The 27,700-nt window shown below is 38.6% G+C and overlaps 1 protein-coding gene across 3 annotated transcripts in view; it reads left to right on the top strand.

The window, feature by feature from the left end:
• Positions 1-27,700, top strand: part of POLA1 (DNA polymerase alpha 1, catalytic subunit) — a 301,449-nt gene that overhangs the window by 128,701 nt on the left and 145,048 nt on the right. For all 3 annotated transcript variants that reach the window (XM_088028848.1, XM_028122620.2, XM_028122621.2), the window contains 3 exons: positions 5,141-5,315; positions 18,983-19,161; positions 20,881-21,012. In XM_088028848.1, the coding sequence (XP_087884974.1) occupies positions 5,141-5,315; positions 18,983-19,161; positions 20,881-21,012 (486 nt within the window). The remainder of the gene's footprint in view (positions 1-5,140; positions 5,316-18,982; positions 19,162-20,880; positions 21,013-27,700) is intronic.

Below are 27,700 nucleotides of genomic sequence, written 5' to 3'. Positions count from 1 at the left end.
CAGTGTCCTGGTTCACTGAAATTGTTTTGGTGAGACAGGTGCATAACAGTAGGTGCTGTTTCAACCCTAAATTAACTTCAGTGAAACTATATATAGGTTTGGTCATATGTCCAGCAGCAGTCCATCATCATTCCTTTTGCCACAGATTCTGTTATGAATACTTAGAATAAGAGAGTAAATACATTTTTCCCTAGCTTATGTTCACAGAGTTACTTGAAAAGAATATGAAGTGCTTGATAATATGGAGAAGGGTGCGAGACCCCAAAAACATACCTTAGGAGGAAAACACAAATGATCTCACCAGTTTGTTTGTTTGTTGTATTTTGAGTGGTGGGGGCCTAGAACCCACCTCCTTGCCTTCTCCCTCTTCCATGTGGCATCTCTGAGGAACCTCTACCCTTTCTGGAACATAGGTTTAAACCACTAACCAGTTTCTTTGGAGAGTTGTGTGCCTCTTGACAGGGATGAGGAGAGAGGGTGGGACACAAGAGCAGTTTTTTTCTTTGAAAGCACTTAACTCCAGTTGGAGCAAAGGAGAGGTCTCATCTCTTCCTTTTGAAAAAAAAAAAAAGAAAAAAAAGAAAAAGTCACAGCCTCTTTCCAAATTATTTAAAATTACTGTGGTGTGGTATACTTACCAAAAGGCATAATTCGTCTGTTATAAGACTTTCTTTTTAATTAATTAATTGTTGCATTTTGTTATTACAGTAAAAAATTAGATAAGCCTTAAATTTCATTGCATTATGATTGATCTTTGTCAAACTACAGTCAGTGTGTTTTTAAATCATAGAGTCTTTTAGAATTTAAAAATTATCTGCTAATATCTGCTCGGTGCTGTGGATGATGTACATAACAAATGATTTAAGTACATGGACAGGAATCAGCACTTGACTCTGTCTCCCTCCTAGGGTTACCCTTGATTAAGAACTGTTATAGAAAGCCAATTCCTGCAGGAAAATATTTCCATAAATGTCTGACTCGCTCAAGCCCTTAATGTGCTTTGCATATTGCCTCTGACAAGTCTCATCTCAAAAAAACAATTTTCATATTATGCAAATAAAGATTTTGGTAAATAGGCTAGTTTTTTTTCACTTATGACTTCACATACATGGAAAAGCTCTTAGATTATTAATGACAGGAGCAGATGGCTATATAGCTTTGAAAAATTACATAAGTTCCATGAAATAACATCTAATAATGAAATCCAGTCACAATTATATTTTGGCTAAATCTGGAATGGAGATGTATGGTAGTATGATTGATAGATTTAAATAAAAGTCAAGCTTATGTTCATTGATGTCTAGAGATTGGGTCTTATGATTTCTTTTTCCTAGGTCTTACTGAGCTAGAAAAGCTCAAAAATGCTGATGCTGATATAATACAGTAAATCCAATTTTATGTATTTTCAACATTTTCCCCATCCACTGGTGCTGGGCCTTAACTTTTTTGCTTATTAAAACTACAGTCCATGTTTCTTTTTGTTTATGCTTCTCATTGTATCCCAGGAAAAGCTGTAGGACTTTAATTTGCCTCTGTTCCCTAGCAGTGGGTCAGGCCCACTTTGAGCATGTTTGTGAGCCAAAGCTCCCTACCTCTTTTGCTTTTAAGCACTCAAATTATTCTGTTTCTTAACACAACCATATTTTTAGAATATCTTTTTGAAAACGTATGATGATATACTTTGAAGAGAACTATACTGCTCTAAGCAAAGGTGCCCTCCACGAATAGTAGGTCTCCTAGACAGGTTCTGTTTTGTTTGAAATTTATATTTAGACTGTAGTACTCTACTGATAGTTACTCTGGCTATAAATTCAGATGAGTTCAGAGAGTAATGTTTTTGGTGTCGAATTTATATTGTAGTTTGTCGCCTTGTAAAACGTACGTGAATTATTTGCTGAGATCTTAAATCAAGTTCCGCTTGTTGGTTAAGTTTTAAATCCTCAATTATTTAACTTTCATTAGACATAATTTCCATAAGGCATGCCTTTAACATAATTGTTTTAAGGGGTCCACTTGTCACCCATTTAAATAACTTTTTTCAGTTAGTTTCCTACTAAAGATGACGACATAGTTTTGAATGAATTGACTGTACCTGGTTGTCTCTGTGAAGTTTGTACTTTGTGAAGTTTACAGATTACTACATAGACACTTCAAGGAAGGCCAACATTGCTTCCTTTTTTTTTTAGAATAGTATTTTTTTAATTGAAATGTAGTTAATACACAGTGTTACATTAGTTTCAGGTGTGCAATATAGTGATGTGACAAGTCTGTTCGATAGTGGCTCTGATCTGTCACCATACAAAGCTATGACAATACCATTGGCTATCTTTCCTATGCTGTACAACTAAAAACTTTATTTATTTTTTGTTTTTGATTTTTTTATTGTTATATTAATCACCATACATTACGACTGTTGAATCACAGACCTGTACCTCTGAAACAAATAATACATTATATGCTAAAAAAAAGAAAGAAGAAGAAGATAGCAGGAAGAAATCGGAGGGGGAGACCAACATTGCTTCTTAATCTGGTTTTAAAGGTGTATGCCATGTGTTATTGCATATACCATGGGATCTTGCTAAGTTTTAGAATTAGGTCTGTGAGGGATATATCTTATGTCACGGCCTGAATGTTTTCCCAACACAACACAGCAAAACCTGTCTTACCAATTCTTTTGAATTTAGTCATGTTTGGATTCAGATTTTTTAAATACAATAAGAAATATGTTTGGGTCAGTGTTAAAGCTGGTCCTTCATGTGGTTATTTAAAATAAAAACTTTCTTAACTGAGGATATGCTTAGAAATTTTCAACTGCTTTTTTAAAAAATTTAACTTACTGTGAGAACATCTTCTAATGATATATTGGAAGGTAACTCACATGCCTTTAAAGAAAAATTGCCTATAGAAATTTGATTTTTTTTTAAAGATTTATTTATTTTGAGAGAGTGAGAATGAGAGAGAGAGAGAGAGTACATGAGAGGGGGGAGGGTTAGAGGGAGAAGCAGGCTCCTCGCTGAGCAGGGAGCCTGATGCGGGACTCGATCCCGGGACTCCAGGATCATGACCTGAGCCGAAGGCAGTCGCTTAACCAACTGAGCCACCCAGGCACCCCAAAATTTGATTTTTTTTTAAAGATTTTATTTATTTGAGAGAGAGTGAGCGAGCAAGCACGAGTTGGAGGGGAAGAGGGAGAGAGAAGCGGACTCCCTGCTGAGCAGGGAGCCCGACAGGGGGCTCGATCCCAGGACCCTGAGATCATGACTTGAGCCAAAGGCAGATGCTTAACCGAGTGAGCCACCCAGGCACCCCTGTATAAATTTGATTTTTATTCACCATTAAAAAGTGGCAAACTTAACATTGCTATATAATCTTTATTTTTCTAAGGGGGGCTCAGAGAGAGGCGCCTGGGTGGCTCAGTCGTTGAGCGTCTGCCTTCGGCTCAGGTCGTGATCCCAGGGTCCTGGGATCGAGCCCCACATCGGGATCCCTGCTCGTCAGGAAGCCTGCTTCTCCTTCTTCCACTCCCCCTGCTTGTGTTCCCTCTCTCGCTGTGTCTCTCTCTGTCAAATACATAAATAAAATCTTTAAAAAAAAAAAGAATCTCAAGTAGGCTGTACACCCAGCGCAGAGCCCAGTGTAGGGCTCGATCTCCTGCCCTTGAGATCATGACTTGAGTTGAAATCAAGATTCGAATGCTCAACTGACTGAGCCACCCAGGTGCCCCTCAGTATTGCTGTAATCTTAAGGACAGGCCAGTTTTTTTTTTTTAATACAATTCTGTAAATTGATCAGGTTTCAGGTGTTAGTTAATGAAGTCAATCTGAATATAGTTGTAGTGCATAAAGACGCTGCCCAGGAATGTTTCACACTCTTTGTCATTGGCTGTCATCTTACTCTTATCTAATAATTCAGACTTCACAAAGGGCAACAATTAAAGGTGATGAATTCTGCCCAGTTTCTTTTACCGTGTTGTGAACTCCTGAAAAAAAAATTATTTGGCAAGTCTTTTAATCCGAGGTTTGCTTTCTAAGTATTTCCTTATATCCTAGACTATGTAGAACCTAGTTGATAAACATTCCAGTTTGTTTCCATCAAGAGCCTTGCCAGAGAAAGAGGCCCCTGCCTCCAGTCTGAAGACAGTGCTGTGCAAGTAGCCTCTGCTTTGGGTTGGACGCTGAGCTGAGAAGGAGCTGATTGTAGCAGGAATGAAAGAATAGGGTTCGTGTTGTCTATTTTGCAGAGCAGCTTAGCACTGTGAATAGTTAAAATTGACTAGTCTGAATATTAAATTCTGTTGTAGAAAAGAGGCGTGGAGTGAGTTGTCAGATGTTGGTCCAGTAGTGTGATGACTTTTTTTGATTCACAGATGATGGTGACCTCACACACAGGGCTGTATATGGACCACTTACATAGAATTACACAACTTTTATTTTTATTAAGAGGATTTGAAAAGATACTCTCCGACCCATCTTTCTTTCCTTGAGGAGAGCCATGTAAACAGTGCAAAATGGTATGCCCTTCATTCCAGTGCCAAGTATTTTGCTTCTAGAGCATTGCCACTCCACCAGGATAGCTCATTAATTTTACTCCCGTCTATTATATCTTGTATATAAGTTACTAGTCTGTGGATTTCATACCCCTTTCTTTTCTCCTTGCCCATCTGCTTCTTGATACATAAAGCTCTCATAGAAAATATAACCCTGGGGGCCTTAAAGATGAGATTATGACTAGAGTTTTTGCATGAAGGGATTGTATTAACAATAAAAGGACCAACATGTTTTTTCTTATCACCCCTAAAAGGCCTTTCTGACTAGACTAATAGTTTAGCAAGTCTTCTCAGTGTGCTTCTATGGTATGGCAGGTGGAATTATTTAATCTAGTCATGCCATCTTGTTGGTTTCATGTTTCAACAAAAAATAGAACACAACACATGCTGGATTTACATTCTTGGACAGTGGGGGTGACATGTTTTCCTTGATCTTCCTGCTCTTACATATGAAATGTTCACCAGTGGGTCAAAAGGACTTCTTGGTGTTTGGAATTGAATATATAAAGTTTGAATTATTGTCCTTCTTTTTGGCCAACTGTGTACATGTGACTGAATTTCCTACAACCTTACCTGTACCATGTCCTTTTGTAGGATGGGTCAAACCTCACTGCGAGTCAGAGGGCCTATGCACCTGAGCAGCTACAGAAACAGGACAATTTAACCATTGATACCCAGTACTACCTGGCTCAGCAGATCCACCCAGTCGTGGCTCGGATCTGTGAGCCAATAGATGGAATTGATGCTGTCCTCATTGCAACATGGTTAGGTAAGTGTCCCCAGCTCACATAGCCTCTTACCGGGCTTTAGCAGTACCCGTAGTCCTCCCTCACCTGTTGTGAGCCTTCTTTATAGGTACGGTATGTGTCGAGCACTTCTTTGTGTGTAGTTGCGCATTTATTTTTGTGGTTGGTTGGTTAATGTCTATCTCCCTTCATAGACTATGGACCTCATATGCTTGCTACCTATATAGCTACATGCCTGCTCCATAGTAGGCACTGAGTCAGTAAATGCCAAGGGAAGAGAGGGAAGGCAGGAGAAGGAATGAAGAGATTTTAGGCACAGTGACGGTGTCTGAGCTTACACTGTTGTAGCTTTAATTGGTGAACTTCCATTAATAAGGAGATTGATGGTATTGTGATGGTTGGTTTATATTGTCTCTTGTCTCTAAATGTATTTTTGTATAAAGTGAGAATACACAGCTTTTTTAACATTAAGAAGTTTAATTTTTAATATTCATTCCCTGTGAGTGCCCTACTCTCACTTTAAATTCTTTGAAAACTAGGCATGCTGTTACCTTCCAGGAATTAGCTGAGTCCTCATTTCTCATCATCCCAGGAGGTGCTGGTCAACCCTGAAACCTCAGCATTTTTTGACTTTTTGCTGTGGCACCAGATTGTTGTCTCATGCTTAGAAGTGTATTTCATTACTTGCTCTGATTTCATTTCTAGATGACCAGCATGTAAAGAGTTACATTGATTTAAGATGGTTATTCTAGCCCATTGTATGCAAAGATGAGTATTTTTAGAATACTGTCTAATAAAGTCCTTAGATGGTGCCTCATGATCTATAAGTAAGTCCAGATGCCACTGACATCTCACAGTCTTTAATTCTGGCAGTTGTAGACTCTAACTTTGGAACTCCAACCTGTATTTCTAAGAGCCTTCTTTCTTAATCGGTATACTTAGGGATCCCCTAAATAAGGCATTGCTCATTCTGTCCCTGCTTCATGGAAAATTCTCCCCCTCTTCTCATTGAAATGTTTGGCTTAAGACATGGGCTTTGACATCATAGGGACTTGGGCTTACATGCTGGTTCTGCTCTTCACAAGCTCTTTGGCTTTTGCAAGCCTCTAAACCTTGATCTAAGCCTTGGTTTCTGGAATCGTAAACTGCAGTTGCTCTGAGGGTGGCAATAGAATAATGCACGTGTGATGCTCTGCACAGGCCTGGAGCAGAGAAAGTACTCAGTGCATTGTTAGCAGCCACATCCCTCTCTCTTGCCAGGCTTCTGCATACGTGCGTCCACACTCCTCCGGTCTATAAGATTTGTACATAGTTTTGTCAAAAAGAATGAAATCTTGCCATGTGCAATGACAGGGATGGAGCTAGAGTGTATTATGCTAAGCGGAATAAGTCAGAGAAAGCTAAGTACCATACAATTCTACTCATATGTGGAATTTAAGAAACAAAACAGATGAATATATGGGAAGGGGAAGAAAAAAAGAGAGGGAAGCAAACCATAAGAGACTCGTAGTGATAGAGAACTGAGGGTTCATGGAGGGAGGGAGGTGGGGGCTGGGCTAAATGGGTGATGGGTATTAAGGAGGGCACTTGTTGTGATGAGCACTAGGTGTTGTATATAAGTGATAAATCACTGAATTCTACTCCTGAAACCAATATTACACTATATGTTAACTAGAATTTGAATAAAAATTTGAAAAGGAAAAAAACATTTGTACGTAGTGCTCACCATGCGTGTGTGGCCTGGGATTGGACAGATGAATGAGTTAAGTGACACATTTGTCATCCTTCCCTGGTGAGTATTTTTCTGAGCTCCTGCCCGCCAGCCCTGACTCCACTCCCTCCACCATTGTCTGCTCTGGAAGTGGAAACCCATTTTTGACATTTGCCTAAGCAAAGCATACTGTGGAAGATAAAATCTGCTACCCAAATCGTCATACAATGTGTTCTCATAGTTGAGTTGTATTTGATGATGTTTATACAGCTTCAGCTGGGAGGAGAGGAGTGTAAGTGCTCAGTAGTTTTTAGCTTCCTTCTTTTTTCTCGCCCCTGCCTTGGGGGCTTACTCTGTCGAATACTGTAATAAGTACTTTGCATATGTTATCTAATTTAATCTTTGCACCAGCCTCATAAGGGTCTGTTGTATTCGCTCCATTTTACAGGGAAGGAAGCCGAGGCTTAGAGAGGTAACTAACTTGGTCTTGTCGCATAGCTCATTAGTGGCTGGCTGTGGTCGGATGGGGACCCAGCTTTCTGTGACTCCACATCTTGTGCTCCTCACCACTGTGCTGCATACTCTCCTGTCTTGTTCTTAGCTCAGAGAGCCTGTAACAGAGGTCCCCAAGCAGCTTGGTGTGGATGTGAAGTCGCAGGAGCTTCATTTTCCTTAGGCTCCCTTTTCTTCCCACTGCACCCACTGCAGCCCCCAGGCCAATAGCTGCCACCTCCCCGCCCCCCAACATAAGCACCAAAAACCCTGGAGTGGAACCATTTCTTTAGAGTAGATCTCCCAGTTTTTCTGTTTGTATCACCAAGAACCTGGCCTAGAGGCTAAGTGCTACCCTTTACTTCCTTGGTTGTAAATTTCCCGGTGATCCAGCGCTGAGTGGGAGTAGACGGAAGTAGCACCACCTCATGAGGGACATGTAAAAGGTAAGAGCAGAGCCTTGTGTTTTCTGCCAAAGAGCTGTTGAGTGAAGGGTGCTGGAGCCTGCCCAGGGGTTGCCTGATGCCTGCTCAGGTATCTCAACGCTGGTCCCACAGGGGACCACACTGATTCTGTTGGTTCTGGAGTCATATTTAAGATAACTCTAAATTAAACAGTGGGCAGATTTTGACTTGGTTGAAGACAGACTTTATCCTAATTGCAGCTGCCTTGTGAATCCAGTTTTCGCAAATGATTTTCAAAGCCGGTAGCCTCGTGAGGCCCATCTTCAGAGGGTTCATGTTATTACTGACCAGTCTCAGTCCACAGCGGGAGCCCTCCATGCTTGTGCATGGTCCCGCCCAGTCCCCGTCTGTCCTCCCCCCCATCCCCCCCACCCCCCGACCTGCAAGCCCTTGGTGCCAGGTAGCCAGTCAGAGCTCCTGGAAGGATCTGTGTCCTCAGCTCTTAAGGAGTTGTGGCTACACCCCTTTTTATCGTTTTCTGATTTTTATCATTTGCCGCTTGACAGCAGTTCTTACTCCTCTTCTCCTGCTGCACCTCCTGCCATCACTAGCAGTATCCACCTATCTACCTGCATTAGTGAGAAATCTTATAGTCCTTTATCTTTCCCTCTTTAGGAGGGAGGAGGGGTCCACATTAGTGAATTGGAGGTCCATAGGAGGTCCACATTAGTGAATTGCAGGACAGCAAATGCCAGCTACCATAAAGATCTGTAGAAAGCGTGGAAGGTCTCCAGGCAGCTCTTTGCAGGCATTTTGCTCCCTGTCCTGTGCGGGAGCCACATTGTGGTCTGCATCCTTTATTCCTCCACCCCAAGTGAAAAACCAGGGTAGCTGTTCTTCACTAGAGGATTTGAGGCCCCTGTTACCAGTTCTCACTTAGCCTGTGGTTTTAGAGAGGAGGAGGGAGGAGGTGGGAAAGTGGTGGGAAAGTAAGGGGAGTGTTAGGGGGTGCATGGTTTCTAAGAGGTGCAAGCTGTAGGCATAAAATTACTGTAATTTGTTTTTAAAATTCTAAATCTGTTTTCTTTATATAAAAAAAACTGCAGTTAGTGAACTGACACTGTTAAATAAGTTGAAGTGTACAAATGTATACATAAAATACAAGCCCTCCAACTGCCTAATCACAGACATAAAATAATTCTCTTGCTTTTAATGTAGTTTTTATCTTTGACTAATGAAATGTATTACAATGTTGAAACTTCAGTGAAGTTTGATACTTTGTCCTTTTAGTTAGTACAAAGAAATCAGGAATAATGGCATAATTTCATTTAGGAAAATTATTAAGTTCATGATTTTTTTTAAAGACTCTTTTGTGGAGAGCAAGTATATTTTTCAACTACCTTTTTCTTTTTCTGTTGCTTTTATACTACTTTCCTTGAAATGAAAGGCAAGCATCAAGTGTTGGTTTTATCCTGTGGCTTCACTTTGGAAATTCTCCGACTATTTTTCTCCCTGTCAAGACACCTCCTGAAGTCTGTCTGGTGGCATGTTGCACGGCCAGGTGTTCTGATGGGAAGGCCATTTTAGTGAAAAGGATAGAGGATAGTCTTTTAAATGAGTGAATGAATAAGTGTGTTGAATTGAAAGAGAATAATTTGTTCTCTCTAATAACTAATGGTCCTCATTATCCCACAGTAAAATGTGTATCATTTTTCTGAAACCCATGTAAGATTATTGCTATTGGGCTTAAATAAAGCAAAATTTTACCCTTTTTCATTTGTGAATGGAAAAAAAATACAGGATTACTCTTCTTACACAATAGCCCAATGGGAAACATGGCCACTAAAACTTGGAACTCTTAGCTTTTGTTCTCCAGACCATAGGTTTTTTTCTCTTCTCTTGTTCTAATGAAAGCTCTTTATCGTCTGTGGAGGAAATATTCACAATATGCTTCAGCATCCAAATAGTCTTCTGTACCTGGCAAACAGGCCAGTGATAAGAATAGTCTAAAGTTCATCCTTGAATTTCATCTTTTAATACATTTATATTTCATGCATAACACTACTTAGAATGACATTATCTTTCCTCCAATGACCAGTGACTTGTATAATAGCTATCAAGTACATTTCTTCATGGTCAGTGGTAAAATTGCAGGCATTTGGCTACCTGGTCAGTTTTCTCATTGGTCCTGAGAAACTATGGATTTTTGAAGAACGTGAGAATTTAGAATTTAATCTCTGAAAGTAGTCCTTAAAACAAGACAGCACAATTAACCCAGGCTCTTCCTGGATTAAATTGGAAAGTAAAAATTCCCTTTTTAAAGAATGGCCCCAGGGTCCTGAGATCGAGCCCCGTGGTTGGGCTTCCTGCTCAATGGGGAGCCTGCTTCTCACTCTCCCTCTGTCTGCCACTCTCTCTCTCTGTCAAATGAATAAATAAAATCTTTTAAAAAAAGATAAAGAATGGCCCCATACCACACAGGTTACAGAAGGTATTTTTTTTTTTTTTGTCAATAGACAGGAACCAGTAATATCCAAGAAATAAGTGCAACAGCAGGCCAAGCAGTGTTGCGGTGCTTTTGACAGGCCCAGGGAGACAGGCCTGCAAAAGATGGTGGGGAGGTGGTGGGTAAGGTATAGGTGGTTGGGAGTAGGGTGATGGCACCAGCACATGCCTCAGGTATTACTTTGTGATAAGATTCTCACCTTTTTCGCAGTTAAGCTCTTAGAAGAATGTGCATACATGACCATCATTTGCAAACCTTAAATATTTTCTATACCATAATTAATAAAATTTTGAAAGTAAGATCACATCAGATGCAAAATAGGATATCATCTTGTCAGCTGGTAAGAACCATCTCTTCCAGGATGGAGAGCCATTCCATTCACATCATCAAATGGAATATGTTCCCAGCCTACTTTTGCATTCATTGAATAGATTAATGTTGAAGACCTGCTGTGCTCAGCATCATAATAGGCACTGTGAGGGAGGTGAAGATGAGTAAGCCATGGCTCCTTTGCTCAAATTACAGCCCAGTCCATTTAGTTGATTTCACTGTCGCAGGGAAGTCTAGTGGACAGTACCGTGCATGTCCCAAAAGAGGTAAAAGAGAGGATTTCAGGCACTCAGGGGAAGCAGAGACCACTTGTGGCTGGGGCCACCAGGGAAGAGTTTATGAAGGTGTTGGCATTTGGGGCATTATGGGAATGCACTTTGGAGAGGCCAATGTGGCCTTGGGAATGGTTGCCTCTTCCCACCTCTCAGTTCTTCCAGCCCATTGCAGAATGGCAGGGGCCCCAACCTCCACGGTGGTGACCCAGGCCATCTCAGCCACTCCACATGGCACATGAGGGCCTGCAGTGACACTGCTCACCTAAGTCAGGCAGAGACCCCTGGGAACTTGGAGCCAAACTGGGGCATGTTTAGGATGATCACTGGGACTAATGTTCTCCTGGCATTGTAACACGTGGAATTTCCAGGGAAAAATGGGAATTTCTCTTATTTATAAGTTAGATCAATTGTTAAAAATTTTTAACTTTACTGAGAAATAATTGATAAATATAATTAAATATATTCAAAGTGTACAAAGTGATGATTTTATATACATATACATTGTAGAGTGATTACCAAGATCAAGAGCATTAACACATCCATCACCTCACATAGTTTCCATAGTTAACTCTTTTCAGTGTGGTGAGAATGCTTATGGTGAACTCTTCAACAACTTTCAAGTATATAGTGCAGTAGTAACTATAGATCAAGTTTTTTTAAAAAAGATACATTAATTTAATTAAGTATACAAAATAGCACTTACCAGCACTGTGTAGCCTATAGAAAAATGGGTAAGATGTAATAAATGAAAATAGCTGAACACAGCACTGTATACAGATTAAAATTATGTTAAATATATATGTGTGAATAAGCCTGGAAAGGTTGAAGGTGGTGAATTATAGCTTCCTTCTTGAAAAAGTAATATTAAAAATAACAGTTTTTACAAAATCGGAAGAAAAAAATGGTTAAACCACTACTAACTTCCAAAAAGATGTGTTGGGGCACCTGGATGGCTCAGTCGGTTAAGCTTCTGCCTTTGGCTCAGGTCATGATCCCAGGGTCCTGGGATGGAGCCCTGCATCGGGCTCCCTGCTCCGCGGGGAGCCTGCTTCTCCCTCTCCCTCTGCCTGCCTCTCTGCCTACTTGTGCTCTCTCTCTCTCTCTCTCTGTCAAATAAATAAGTAATCTTTTAAAAAATAAAATAAAAATAAAAACATGCATCTAGGGACCTCCAGCCTGGCTTCCCCCCCACATATTTACCAACATGGCTGGGGAGAAGAGGACTTTGTTGTAAGAGCAGCAATCCTTGGTCTATTATTTTGTGCTATTTTATTTTCCAAGTATTTTTTCAGCATACACTTACCATCTTCTCTCAGATTTAAAAATAGGAAAGAAAATACTTCCCAGGTTTTTTCCTGCCCAGAGGTACACATTTCATAAGTTAAAAGTCAAATTTAGGGGCGCCTGGGTGGCTCAGTCATTGGGCATCTGCCTTCGGCTCAGGTCGTGATCCCAGGGTCCTGGGATCAAGCCCCGCATCGGGCTCCCTGCTCTGCGGGAGGCCTGCTTCTCCCTCTCCCACTCCCTCTGCTTGTGTTCCCTCTCTCGCTGTGTCTCTCTCTGTCAAGTAAATAAATAAAATCTTTAAAAAAAAACCGTCACATTTAGAGCTATCATCAAGGGCATTAGAACAGTTGTGTGAGGTCATGAGGGTGCTGCACATTAGGATTTTTTTTCCTGTCAAGATTTTGGGAGTTACCTTCTGCAGGACAGTAAAAATCTTGGGAGTTTATTTAACCTAAGGGTTTGGATATTCTTTTTTTTAAATACTCAGAAGTTTTCCATTTGTGTTATGGAGAGGTTTATTGTTATCTGTGAAAGGCCGTTTCAGGTGTCTGCCACTTGTATAGTCAGTTTTTTATCTTGAAATTGGATCTACACTATTCTTAAAATGTTTTATTATGGAAAATTCTAAACATGTGCAATAGTAGGAAAGAAGTCCCCAGGTGCTCATGACCCAGCTTTAGCAGTCTGCAACTATGGACAATCTTATTTCTCTTTTCCACCTGCTCCGATTATTTTGAGGTGAATTCTAGATACCATATAATTTTACCTGTAAATACTGCATTTTACATTCCTAAAAGATACTCCCCCCTTTCCAGCATAACTACAGTAGTATCATCACTAGTAAAAACAACAACAACAACACAATTGCTTCATTTCATCAAATGTCTAATAAGCGTTCGTATTTTCTGATTGTATTAAGGGTGCATTTCTTTTAAAAAGCTCCCTATTTGAAGTGGAATCTAATCAGGGCCCATATGATAGTTAGTCTCCTCTTTTTTAATTCATCCTTCCAATTTACTTATTAAGAAATGGGGGGAGGAAAAAAACAAAAAAAATGGGGGAGCGGGGTGTTGTCCTTTACAATTTCCCTTATTCTGGAGTTTGTCACTTGCATCCTACTGGTATATTTTAACATGTTCCTCTGTCTCTTGTATTTCCTATGACGTGGTAGAGCTAAAGACTTGACTGTATTTCAGTTCAGTTTCTTTTAGTTTTTGCTAATAATGCTTCCTGGGTGATGGTGTGCACATCTTTGAGGAAGTACATAATGTCTGGTTAGAATCAAACACATTTGGACACAAACTCACAGGTATATCATAAATATTTAGTACTCATTTTCTTACCTTTTTCAACCTGAACTTTCTGGTGGTATAATGTCCATTCAGAAAAAGCACACAAAAGCTAACTGAACAGTTTGATGAATTTTCACAAGGTAAACACGTACAGTGTAGTCAGCCCTGAGCTCAGGAAACCTGTATTACAACATCCCCATAAACCCTCTCATGCCGCCTCCTAGAGACTATCCTCTACTCCCCCCAGAAAATTACAGTCCTCATTCCTGACATCATAGGTGAGGTTTTCTTATTTTTGGACATGACATAAATTGCATCTTTGCTCTTTGTGTCTGTCTACTTTCATTTGTATTATGTTAGATTCATCCAGGTGGTTATACTTCATTTCTTTGTAGTATTTCGCTGTATGACTATACCACACTTGATGACTGTCTAGTGTAGGTGCACCTATGGGTTGTTTCCACAATTGGGTGATTAGGAATAGTGCTGTTTGAGCATTCTCGCACATGTCTTCTCTTGAATGGTTGCATGTATTTCTGTTGGGTATATACTTAGGAGAATTGCTAGGTCCCAGGGGACATGTATGTTCAGCTTTAGTAGATATTAATTTTCCAAAGTGGTTCAACTGATTTACACTCTGTACTATCAATGTATAAGCACTCCACATTCTTAGCAACACTTGGTGTTTTGTGTCATCTTCCTTTAATGTGGCATAATACTGTGATTTTGCATTTCTTTGACAAATGAAGTTGAGCATCTGTTCACATCCTTTATTGGCCATTTGAATATCTCCTTTTGTGGGGTGCCTGGTGAAGTCTTCATATAGTTTTCTTTTGGGTTGTCTTTTTCTTACTGATTTGCGGGCATTCCTTATATATTCTAAATATGCGTGCTTTGGATATATGTGTCACAAGCATCTTCTATTTGGCATTTTTTTAAGTATAATTTACATACAATGAAATCTATCTTAAGAGTATCATACATTCCATTTATCAAAACAAATAACTTTTCCATCACCCAGACGTTTCCATTTTTTCCTTCCCAGTCAGCATCCCCTCTCACAAAAGAAACAATTCATCTGATTGACCATAGGTTAGTTTTGCCTATTCCAGAACTTTATATAAATAATTTTCTACAGTGTACACTTTTGTGTTCAGCTTCTTTCACTTAGCATGGTATTTGTGAGATTCATCCATCTTGTGCCATTTATCAGCATTCATTCTTTTCCTTTGCTGAGTAGTATTCCATGGTAGATTATCCCAGTTTATTTTTTTCATTCTGTTGGTGGACGTCTGGATTGTTTCCAGTTTCTGGTTATTATGAATAAAGCTGCTTTGAAAATTCTTGTACAAGACTTTTTATGGATGTACTGTTCACCTTTTAAAAATTTGTAAGTATTTTTTTCTTTAATCATACTAAATACTCAGTTTGTATATTGTTCTCTAAGAAGTCCCAGACACATGAAAGCCAGGATTTGTGCAAAAGATAAATGATTCATTTCCTAGAAGAAATTTTTAGAAAAAAAATTCACAGTAAGAATCTATTACTAGTAGCTTGAGTAATTATTACAAACAACTGCTTGGGGATATCAGTTTCTCTCTTTGCTCATTTGGAGTTTCATTCATATGGATTTTTCCCTTGTTCCCACTTGTATGGACATATATAATTGGCCTTACTGTAGTTATTTGCATTTGCACTAATAGAGATCTTGTCTTTTGAAGGAAGAGAATTACTTGGTCCAGTGCCTCAGCCTCTCAACTGAATGCTTTGAATTTGGAACAGTTTAAATAATCCTTGGGAATGGGGACAGGTGAACATTCTAAAAACAGGCATAGCTTACAATGTTTAGAAAGTACAATGGTAGAAAAATTAATTTTGTGCTACATGTCACATTGGAGGTGTGTGTGCTAAATATCTGGTGATCTTACATAAAAAAAAGCACTGCTGAACTCATCTACCCCAATGCCTATGATGTTACTTACTATAAATACTTTTTGAAACATGAGAGCTTTGATCTTGTTGCCAAAATAATGTGAGATCCTGTAAATTTTCTAATTATAAATGACAGTACTTTAATTTCATTTCACTTTGCCTTCTGTCCTCCCCATCCTGCCCCCGCCCCCCCAAAATGGTGTGACTATCACTACAAGTCACAGGATTGAATTAAAGCACACATCATTTCTGCTTACCGCAGGGAGAACCATGGCTGCTCTCCCCCCAGATAACTACTGTGAGTCCCAAGTAGGCTCTTCTTTCCTTTATTCTGTACTGGACCAAATGATTGAAGTTGCCTGTCAAAAGCTAGGCTAATAAAAATGGAAGTTCTTTTTCTCAAATAGGACATAAAATTTGTTTCTTTAAGCCAGTTGTTCAGAGAAAGCTCTCAGAAGAGATATGGAATTTGGAATTCAGTTTTGCATCTCTTCCTCAAAAGACGAATATGATTACTTGCTAGATGATGAGCAGTGTAATATTGATTACACAGTGTATATGACACCTTTGATCATAAACATGTCGCTTTAATGTCTTTTCCAACAAAAGTTTTAATTTTGGAGGGATAATAATTACAAATGCAGTTCCATGTAGTGGCTCTATTTTGTACATTTTAAAATTTAGAATCTACCTCTAGGTGGCAGCACCAGATACTTTTTTTTCCTGTTTCACTCCAGCCTTAATGAGTTATGGTATAAGCAGTAAAACTTTTAAGTCTCCCGAAACTTTGAAATAAGCTGCTTGTTGCCAATTCCATGAGGATTTGGAAACATTAGTTCCTATGTTGAGTAAGCCTAGATTCTGACCTTTAAAAGAAAGATTCCAGCAGCAGTGATCCTTATTTTTTAACATGACATATGTTTTCATAAAAAGATTTAATTTAGCCCTCTGATTTGCCCGTTGAACTTATAATTGTCCTCCCAAGAAAATTACTTTTTTATGACATTTTTGTATCCAAGTAACTTGTACAGGGATCATTATATACCTAATATTTTAAGGTAATTACAGTGTCCCCTCCTTTTATATTTTTAAGATTTATCATTGATCTATAACCAAGAATGCTGAGATGAAACCCCTTCTCTTTAAAGAAATTCAGCATGGGAATCAATCTGAAGTAATCCGCTATGCCACTTGGCTTTGTTATTGCCATGGGCAGATTAGGGTTGTTTATGGAATTGGACATTAAAGTAGACATTTCATAAGGCTTGATTTTTTTTCATGACTTTTGGCCACTTGTTGGGCATTTCTCTGTAAGTAACAAGAGGACCCTTGTCCACTTTTGGCTTACTCAGCAGGCAGGCTCCCCTGTGGCCTCACGTACACTAAATAGGCGGATGCTGGTAGGGTGGCCTAGAGAGAGCTTTCGTTGTTTCCTTGCTGCAGGTTGGCCATTTCTGGGTATGTGCAAAACCAGTGTTGTTTCATTTCTGTATTTTTGGATTGTGGAAGAAGCCTGCCGTTGAGAAAACCTTTGCCTACTGTTTTTCCTTACTTTTGAATAGTATTGGCCTGAAAAATTGATGAATAATCATACCATCAGAGAAAGGGTGAAGTTCTTCCTCATAATTGTTTATGAAGCAAAACATTACGTGAATACAGTTGGACTCACAAACGTTTCAGGAATTTGCAACAGTTACCCTTCAGTACGGAGAAGAAATGGCCTCATTCATGGGTGTGGCCTCTCTCACTCATTTTCTCTGCCCCTCTTTGTCTTTAAATGGGAAGGTATATATTCCCACACTCTTCACTAATTTGCTGTTTCTCTTAGGGGATAGGTAATTTGTAAAATAAAAATATATAGTGAGCCTTGGGGCCAAGTGACCTCGGTTACAGTAATCTATGTCACTAAACAATATTTTTCCAGTTGTTTTTAATGTGTACTTTTTGTTTTTATTGTATGATCATGTTAGGAAATCCTCATTTCGATTAATTCCTACAAAGAGCAGCTATTAACTTGCCATGCAGTTTGAACATGTGTTCCATATATTTTTCCAAATGCATAATATTGAGTGAATATCGTCTAGATTAAATAGTGTTCATCTACAATTTTATTTTTTCATTCATATGATATTTATTGCATGCTTATCACATGCTAGGCACCGCTGAAAGGGGTTTGTCCTCTAATGTCTGTTTTAAACTTCAGAAGTGCCTGGTCAGTGACACTACCTCCATTTCATAGGTGAGAAAATTGAGACTCATAGTCTCTTTTTAGTCTTTGTCCAGCACCTTTCCACCGTGTCAGTCAGCCTCAAGTGTAGATGTCACTTGAAAATTGACCAAGTAGGATTTAGGATCTTGTCACTGAGTTCTGAATACATCTGTTTGATTATCTACTTATGCAGCGTTGTTAGAGTTAAAAGAGTTTCCAGATATTTTTGCTATTTGAATTTTTTGCTTAGTGACTTCTATATTGTTTATTTACCTTTATGCCAAAATAAATTTGATAGCTTTCCTTAGATTTCTAAAAAGCCTAGAATTCGTAGGGATTTCTAAAGGATGATTTCAAGAAAATGTTTTAAGATACCGTGTGTATTAATTACCTTTACATGTAAATCCATATGGTATATTTTGACAGATACGCCTTGACCAAAGGTAAATAAAATTGGCTGGCTTAAAGATGTTTCTTTAAATAGTTTGTGGAAATGAGGAAGCATAAACTAACTCAGTCAATGCATCGATTGATTTCTTCTGTCATTTTGATTGAAATATGGATGGTATATTTTGTTTCAAGATTGTCGGGAACGTTTTGGCCTATAGAATCTGTAGATCCATTGTTTTTGCACATATTTTAAATTTCTGAATTCAGAACACCAAAAAACCATGTCGCGTTTTGTCTCAGATGCTGCTACTGAATTTTAACCACTGAATTAGATTGCACCCTACATGCTGTTAACTACTGAGCCAAGATGGAATCGACCACTGCATTGAAATCAGGGTTAGCAGTTTTTCTGCACTTGAAGGCGTTGTAATAGCATTGAACTTGTTTTCTTTAATGGGCTTTTTATTCTCTATTTTCAGTTTTAATAGTGAAACTTTGATTTTAAGAGATTTCTTAATAACACTGCATATTTATTTGAGATTTTCACTGTAACTGTAAGAAGATAGTAAAACCATCCTATAGACGTAGTTGCTTCTGAACCCAAACATCTGGGGGCATATCTGCATTGTGTTAGTGCATTACTGCTGTTTCCTTGTTTTATTTAATAAAGTGATCTTTTGTAAAAGGATAAGTCAGTTGTCCATGTGGTGTGAGCCTTTATCTAGAGTTCAAATGGTTGTGTATGTGTGTGCATGAATTTAAAATCATTCCTTTGTGGGTTTTCTTCTTTGGGGTCTTTTTTGTATATGGGAATTCAAATAATTGTACCTCTCTGAATTTGTTTTTTCTTTTACATTACTAGGACTTGATCCCACCCAGTTTAGAGTTCATCATTATCATAAGGATGAGGAGAATGATGCCCTCCTTGGTGGCCCAGCCCAGCTCACTGATGAGGAGAAATACAGGGACTGTGAGAAATTCAAATGCTCATGCCCTACATGTGGAACAGAGAATATTTACGATAGTGTCTTGGACGGTTCGGTTAGTTGTTTCTTTGTTTCTTTTCTTCATTTTGTTAGCCAACTAGCATAGAAGCCTTTCCTCCCCCACTGTATGTATAAAAGGGGAGGAAAATGTTTCTTTCATGCATTTAAAGAATTTTAGCATCATATGAATTCTGCCTTCACGGCTTCATTTCTGCTTGAAAATTCTTAGTAGACTATGCTTGAATATTGTTTTTGGCTTCCTAGAGTGGTTGCTTGGCCTTGGTTTTTAAATGGAATCTCTTAAAAATTCTAAAGTACCTTAAAGTATTTTTAATTGTAATTCCTTAATTAGTAACTTGTATTTCCCCACTCCCAGCCCCAATTTATTAAGACTTAGAGCAATATTTGCCTTTATCTTAAATCAAGTTAATGGGAACTAAGTGTTTTCGGAAAGTTTTTGTTTATCTTTACACATCCCACTTGCCTCCTTTTTGACAAAGGTACTCTGATTATCTTTTCTGCTGTCTTTGCATGTCAGACATTAAAAAAGTCACAAGGAAACATTCCTCTCAAGAAGTACTGCCAAAAAATGTATCATTGACCTTGGTTCAGAACTTGAAACTTAGCCAATTTACTTGATTCAACTGCAGTGTTATACATGTACTAGCCATTGGCAAATGAGTAGGCAGGAGAACTGTGTAAAACCTTGAAACTGAAAGAAAATACATCCTTTATCTAAATTAAAAGTAATTATTTTAAGTTAATTTGGACAAACAGCAGATGTTTTGCATTTTTTTGAATCAAAACAAAGCAGTCTTTGGAAGCAAGTGCAAGGAAGAGGCAGACACAGATCAGCAATACTTGCTAAATCCTTGAGTTTTGCTTCATTACAGCTGTAAATAAGATAGTTAATTGCATGGAGGCTTGACGACTTGCAGATGGGCTAACTGTGGAAGAGCCGATGTCAAGCTCTAAAATCTCTTCCACCTGGAATTGCTTAGCGTGGCGGGTAGGGTTATGTACCAGATTGGAGCAGGAAACCAAGATGTTTAAGTATCAAGAAGGAAAACAAATGCTCCAGAAACCCCAACAGTTTTCCTATATATTCTATTTGCTTTGTTTTTGCTTAAAACAAAACAAAACAAGAGTTTTTTTCCATCTAATAATAGTTAATTCTTTCAAATTTCTACTGTTCTGCCTTCCCTTCCCCAAATAATTTTCATTTGAGTGGGTGGTGGAGAGGGAGGATTACAGAAATTTTAGATTTTCTAAGGCGACAATAAGTGATTGCTTTCTGGTGTAGTACTTAATTTTTAGGCTTTAATCGTCAAATTAAGTTGCCAATATGAAAGGAAACTAATGTCATTAATGCGCTTGCTACTGTCTTCAAGTTTGGAATGAATAAGTACAAATTTAAAATTTTGATCAATATCTCTAAGAATGTTTATGTTCAATAGTGTGACCTCACTGGTATTTTCAGAAGGAAAATTATTTTATCCATGAGATCTGTCATATATTGAATGTAAAAACAAGTGATTTCAGGGTTTTCCCTTCAACTTGTTCTCTATTATTATGGTGGCAAAAAGGCAGGAGGTTCGTGTGAGTAAGGGGATCTTTGAGAGGACAGTAGTTGAAAAAAGAGGGTTAAAAACTCACTAATGAAATGAATTGATAATATTGCACACCAGGACAGCATGTTAGTTTTTAAGCCCAAAAAACCCTTTCCTGGTCTTGCAGTAACCTTTTGTGTGTTTGTCTCTTCTGACTTCTGTAGGGAACTGATATGGAGCCCAGCTTGTATCGCTGCAGTAACATTGATTGTAAGGCTTCACCTTTGACCTTTATGGTACAGCTGAACAACAAATTGATCATGGACATGAGACGTTGCATTAAAAAATACTATGAAGTAAGTATCCACAATGAATTTCTTAAATATGCAGCTTACTTAGGTTTGGTGCGTCTTCTTTTTTTTTTTTTTTAAAGATTTTATTTATTTATTTGACAGAGAGAGACACAGCGAGAGAGGGAACACAAGCAGGGGGAGTGGGAGAGGGAGAAGCAGGCTTCCCGCGGAGCAGGGAGACTGATGCGGGGCTTGATCCCAGGACCCCGGGATCATGACCTGAGTCAAAGGCAGATGCTTAACAACTGAGCCACCCAGGCGCCCCAATGAGCGGTATTTTAAATACTGAATTTTTGCTTTAAGGAGAAATGAGAATATAATCAGGAAATATTTTAGTTTGTTGTTACCTAAGTAAGACTAAATTAAGTGGTCACTCAGGTCTTTGGCCAGAGGAGAAAAAAAATCAGTATTGTCTGTCTTTGGCAAGAAAAGCCATAACATCATGTGTGGTGATTTTAATAACTTCTCACTAGCTAAGACTTTATGTTTCTGTGGTTAATCTAAACCATTTCATAGCTGTGTTGTCCAGGGAAATCAAACATTTTTTAAAAGATTTATTTATTTATTTTGAGAGAGAGGGAATACAAGTTGGAGGGGCAGAAGGAGAGGAGAGAGTCTATGGAGCAGATCACCACCCACCCCCAACCATCCCCTGTGAGCCCAGAGCCTGACACAGGGCTCAATATTACGACTCTGAGATCAAGACCTGAGCCAGTTGGACACAACCGACTGTACCACCCAGGCGTCCTAAACATTTTTAAACTTTAAATGCAATTTGTCATTTTAAAGAGAATGTCTCATTTTTATAAGTACATACTAAAAATGCTAGAACAGTGAGTGAGCTGTCTGCGTTAGAAAGAAGGCTTTTTTCAAAGTATTTGTTTTGGTTTTAACATATTTCATAGGGGGTGAGTTTTTTTCTTCAAAACTTAAAATTGAAAAAACCACATACTTCCCACTTGATTTTTCTTAGTATTTATGTCATTTGTCATCTAAACAAAATTTCTATTATGTGAAAGCTCAGTGTAACTTATTTAAAGAAGCTACATTGGCAAAGCATTTCCAAAAAATGCTCAGATTCCATTAGTTAAAACCCTTGACTTTGATTAGTATCATCCTTTAATATCTAGTTACATTAGTTAACTTGCATATAATATAGCATTTTTTCTTTAAAAATCCATATCATGAAAAAATCGATTATTAGATCATTAGGATGAGGAGTAGAAGCATAGAGTTTCAGTATTGTGATTTTGGAGTAGAATAATTTATATTTGTCAAAAACACCCAAGTAGGTTTGTCTGAAGACATTTTTAAAATAATAATTATGACTACATTTTGAGAAATCTGAAACATTTTAGTGAATAATCCTGAGCTATGCTTAATGAACAGTTGGATCGGAATAAAGGTTATCTGTGGGTTCACATTCCGCAGTAGATGAAACGTTCAGCACATGTAATGTTAGGCCTTTATTTAGCATGAAGAGCCCAAATCAAAACTATTCAGCTCCTCACTTACAGCTCTCGTTGAGCAGAGCATGATTCTTGACTCTTGGGAAGAATTCTGAGTTTTCTCTCAGTGTTTAGTCTATCAAAATCTTTACCATGGAAAAGTTAATACTAGAAGAAACTCATCCTCTTTCCTTCTGTAAGAAAGGACAGTCTGTTTTGACTAAGTTGAGGATAGGCAGAAAGGGATCTGTATAGTTAGAAATATGCTCTAACTGAAAGATTGATTTCTAACTGAATTGTATGTGGGTGGTGGTGGTGGTGTGGGTATTTTTCAGGCTAAATAACCTACTTTTAGGCATCTAGACATTTAACCCAGTGTTTCCGTAGTATTTGCTTTAATTGTCTTGTCTACCAGCTATCTCAACAGCAAGTAACAGTTTTCCTCTAGTTAAGTGTGTCCTGGATTGATTTTTCTATAGGATTTCTAATTAAAGTACCAAAATAGCACTCCTGAAGTTGAAGACTGATATGACTGTCCTCAAAATCAGGAACCTATTTCTCTACTTGCTGATCTTAGTCATATGTAATTGGATGGGAGAGAAAGAAATCCATTTATTTGTTCTTTTTATGGCCCCATGCTGAACTAATGTCTCAGATATTCTCAAGACTAGAGCTTTTATACAGAATGCTCAAACACCTCTATATTCTACTTCACTGGTAGACTATTCTCTTTTATCCTGTCCTCAGACTTAAAGGAACTTTTGCTGATAGAGGGATATGGCACTGAGTTTTTGGGTTTTTTGTTGTTGTTGTTGTTGTTATGCCTCAAGCGATAGTGATGACAGTTCAGTGTGATACACCATAGCGATGGCAATCCAGCTGGAGATTAATACATCACCTGTACTGGAGACAAAGATATTGGTAATAAGTACTGAGGTAAAAGGACTGTTTTCTGAAGCTAATGACCAAAAGGCTTTCTTCCTATTTTACAAGTTAGTACTGGGCATAAAAATTGTCCGTGGACTAAGAGCAAGAGACAGTATTGTTTTTCATTTTAGTCTTAGTATCACTGCAAGGAAGTGCAACCTACATTAAGAAAGGAAGGCATCTTCTTTATAAGGAAGGAACTTTAGGAAGACAGTGGAGGAGTATAGTACTTGACCTAACACTATAACCTGCCAAGGAACACAGTTGTAGATCACCAAGAAATCAGGTTGTCAAGAACAAAGGGACAGGAGTTTAGGCTAGCAAAATATGCTTCTGAACCACTTTTTAAAAAAATACATCATATACCCTGTTAGTTTCCGTCATGAATAAAATAGTGCTGATCGAATAAACGTGGTGTAACAAACATTAACAATTTTGCATATCTGAGAATCTATATCATATAATGTTTTTATACTGGTTCCTTCCATAGGAGAGAATTTCTCTCTCTCCATATAGCAGTGATTGTATCCCTTGAATTCTCATTTCCTAGAACATTTACATTTCAGTGTACATAGAAATACAAAAGGCATCAAGCAAGAAAATATATTAATTGCTTTAGGAGGAACAACAACTCTAATACTTTATCCAAGACTTGATGGAAGCATTGAAAGACTTAGATATCACAGAAAGCTCTAATTCAAAGTTCATTTTGTGCCCTGGTCCTTGTTGGTTCCCCTATACAAAGTTAAAATTGAACTGTATTTTTTGAAAATCATAAAAAACCCATGTAAAGACTGTATCTCTAAGCTTTGAAGGATGTTTTTGAAAGACTCAATTTTACAGTGAAAAATTGATATGTGTTTCTTCTCCCCTTAAATTCTGCTCCAGAAGAGCAAATAGACACACACACACACACACACACACACACACACACACACACGCACACACACACAAAGGGAGAGAAACACTAGCTAATCTAAATTGGGAAATGAAGAGGGCTTTTTTTAAGCATGAAAATTTCATCATCTTGTCAGCTGGCAGAATGCCTGCTGTGTGGATTCACAAAGGCTAAGAATTACACTTTCATGAAATTTTCCTCACTAACTGCCCTGGTTAATTTGAAAGATAACCCACTGTTCTAATTCATTCCTCAATTGGGCGGTGCAGGTTTTATCTTTGATCTGACAAAGCATTTGTGTTAATCGTTTTGGCCCTCCACTAGACACTCTTGGGATTGTGCTTTTACAATAAATGTGTCTGTGATAGCTCTTTAGTCTATTATACTTACAATAGATCCATAGAACTGGTAATTAATTCTCCACTGCTTTGGAAATGGGAAGAATAGGTGTAGCTCTGTCAAGTACTGCTGGGAAGTTTGTTTAGCTGGTTCATTTTTGAAGTGTTCCCCTCAGCCGTCCACGAAGCAGCCACCGAAGAGAGTCTGAGACTGAGTTGCTGTCTACCCTGAAGATTTGCTGATAAATGGAAAATCTGACCCCTCTTGGTACCTGGGAGGGGTATAGTGAGTCATATACTTCCATCGCAAGTATTTTTAGTTATAATATACATTGAACCCTCATTTTAATACTTACAGAGCCATTTCATTCTAAAGGTGGGTGGTCAACTAAAATATACTCCTAAATTCTCACTGATGACTTATGCAGGTTTTAGAGTTCTGGTGGGACAAAATGTATCCCTCACGAGCCTTGGAGTCTTTCAGACCACTTGTGAAGGAGCACTACTTACACCCAGCTCTTCGCTATGGTTTTTTAACAGATGTTGCTGGCTCTCCATCTTGAAAACTTAACTTTGGACAGCTAGTCAGTGCCATGCATATGATAACTGTCGATTAGTTGCTTAGACCAGAAAGTGGTGGTCGAATCCCTTAGAAACTTGCTGTTGGTTTTACAATTGCAGAATTTTCCTGAAGTAAGCTTTCTGAGGACAGGGGCTATGTTTTCTTCTGTGGCTCATCTATGATCTCTGCCACAGCCCGTTGCTCTTAGTAGTGTGTGTATTCTAATGGTTAGTAACCAAAGGAACCAACAAATGAAGGTTACAGTATCATGTGTTTTCTTTAAATTCTTTTCTTACACTGCCGTCATAACTGGCAGAAGGTCTATCAGTAGTATACAAGATTCTCAGATTAGCACAGAATTCCACAGAATTTTAAGGTCATGAAGGCATTGACAGAATTCTTTGTTACTCTCTTCCATATTTTACGTCACTGATTACTGTTGATTTCATTATACGCCGAGCTCCAACTTCATAGCTTCAATTTGTTTTCTCCCCAAACACTGTATCAGGCAAAGAGGCATTGAGCAGAAATATTTTTATCATGATTCAAAATCCCCTTGTGCAGGAAAGTACTCCTCTTCCTGATACCAGTCTCTTGGATGCCTTGCTGTGCTGCTTCTCTCACTCATACTCTTTCCCTGTTTTTTTTTTCCTCTTTTACTCCTTAGTATATTAATTGTGGCATAAGCCACATTTAAAAAATCTCTTTTGGACCCACTTTTTTGAGGAATTCCAAAAATAGCCTTCAGTGTCAGCTGCCTCATGACGCAGAGACTTTATTAGGCTCACATGTGTAAGCACCTAGTAGAGAGGGGAGCATTTGGCCAATGATGCTGAGCCTCAGCGTGGTGGCTGGGAGTCCCTCTGAAGGATGCCACGCATCTGGGAAGTGGAGTGGAATGTTTTATAGTATGTGAAGAATCCATGGTAAATTTGTTTTTTTTTAATCTTTGCAAATAAATAAAAGCCTCTTCATTTTGGAATGGATATGCATTCCTTGAAGACAAAATTAATAACAACCACCAAAAATAATGTTAAGGCAGAGATTGAATTGGAGGTACCTTTTATTAAAAGTGCATGGAGGGCTTGGTGAAATATTGGCTAAAGTATTTGCTCCACCAAAATACATACTCATTCGGCATCACAGACAACAGAATCCATGGTGTCCAGCTGTGCTTGATGGAGAAGCGTTTCTTGAGGAAAACACAGAATGGATTAATTAATAAATCTGAGACATGAGAGAGGAAGCAGCCCCCCTCCCCCCCCCATGTACATCACCAGCAGGGCTACTCCTCATTGCTCTTGCCTTTCCTTTTTCACATGCGGCACTATGTCATGACAGAGCTGTATGGTGCAGGTGGGTCTGAGGGTTGTAGTGCCATGTAGTGATGTTCAGTAACGCTCTCCTGTTCCACTGCAAAGATCTGGTGTTCAGTAACCCTCAAAATTTCTCATTTCTTACCTGTGGTGATGCGGGCTGATAGTTTTTAGGTTAGAGCTTGCAATATGCAGCAGTGTCACAGGTACATTAGTTCAAATAGTTTAAACTCTCAGCACTACTGGAATTATTGTTTATTTCCTTGCCTCTGCATTTATATTTAGAACATTTAAAAAGAATAAATTGGGTTTCTTTTTTGTAAAGACTCTTAACAGCATAATTACAAGTGGTACAGAAGGCACGCAAAGAAGCAGTAGATCTCCACCCCATTCATTCAGCGTCACAGGCAGCACAATCCATGCTGCCCAGCAATGCTCGAAGAAGGATAGTTCTGTAGGAATCCACAGAACTCATCCTAAATCTCATTACAACAGAATAAAAAGAACATAATGAGAATTAGTTTTTCTTTTTGCTCCACACCATTTGACAAGGAAGCTGAGCATAAATTTACATCATGGACACCCCTCACATTTTTTAAATGTGGTATTCTAATACCCAGGCCCATTGGTGGCTTTTGTTAGTGAATGGCTATTTTTCTTCGGTACGAATATCAAGCAAGCTGATTTTGAGTCAGGTATACCATTGTGCTATGATGCCATGGTGTGTTCTCACAGAAAAACTAAGAAATGGGATTTGGTGTTGGTTAGAGTAGAATGTCATTGTAAGTAAATTTACTATTATACAAATCGGAGCGAATAACTGGTCAAATATAGTCCCCTAAAACACGCCAAAAGCAGCTTATTAAGGTATGAATGTTATAAAGGAGTTGTAATAAGTAAATTGGATCAGATACAGCCTTATATGCCACCTGACTTTCATTCTTCCTAGAATAACCATTAACTTGTACTTTCTAGTTATCACAACGCCTCTTTGTCTTTGAGTTCATTTTATCTTAACTTTACGGCGTGGACCCTGTTTGGGAGGGCTTAGAACCAGAGTATAATCCAGAGAAACTAACAAGGGACCCACACCAAATTCTGAGGTGCTCTGACTGCCGGGAACAATGGTGTCTATTAAGGACTGACCCTGAAGCTGCTTGCACAGCAGGAGCTCACGCCACAGCCTCTCCCTTTCCCATGTC

The sequence above is a fragment of the Eumetopias jubatus genome, unplaced genomic scaffold, assembly GCF_037043125.1.
Source record: "Eumetopias jubatus isolate StellerSeaLion01/CBP00866 unplaced genomic scaffold, mEumJub1_p1.0 scaffold_11, whole genome shotgun sequence".
NCBI lineage: Eukaryota > Metazoa > Chordata > Mammalia > Carnivora > Otariidae > Eumetopias > Eumetopias jubatus.
This window is presented reverse-complemented; position numbering and strand designations above follow the sequence as displayed.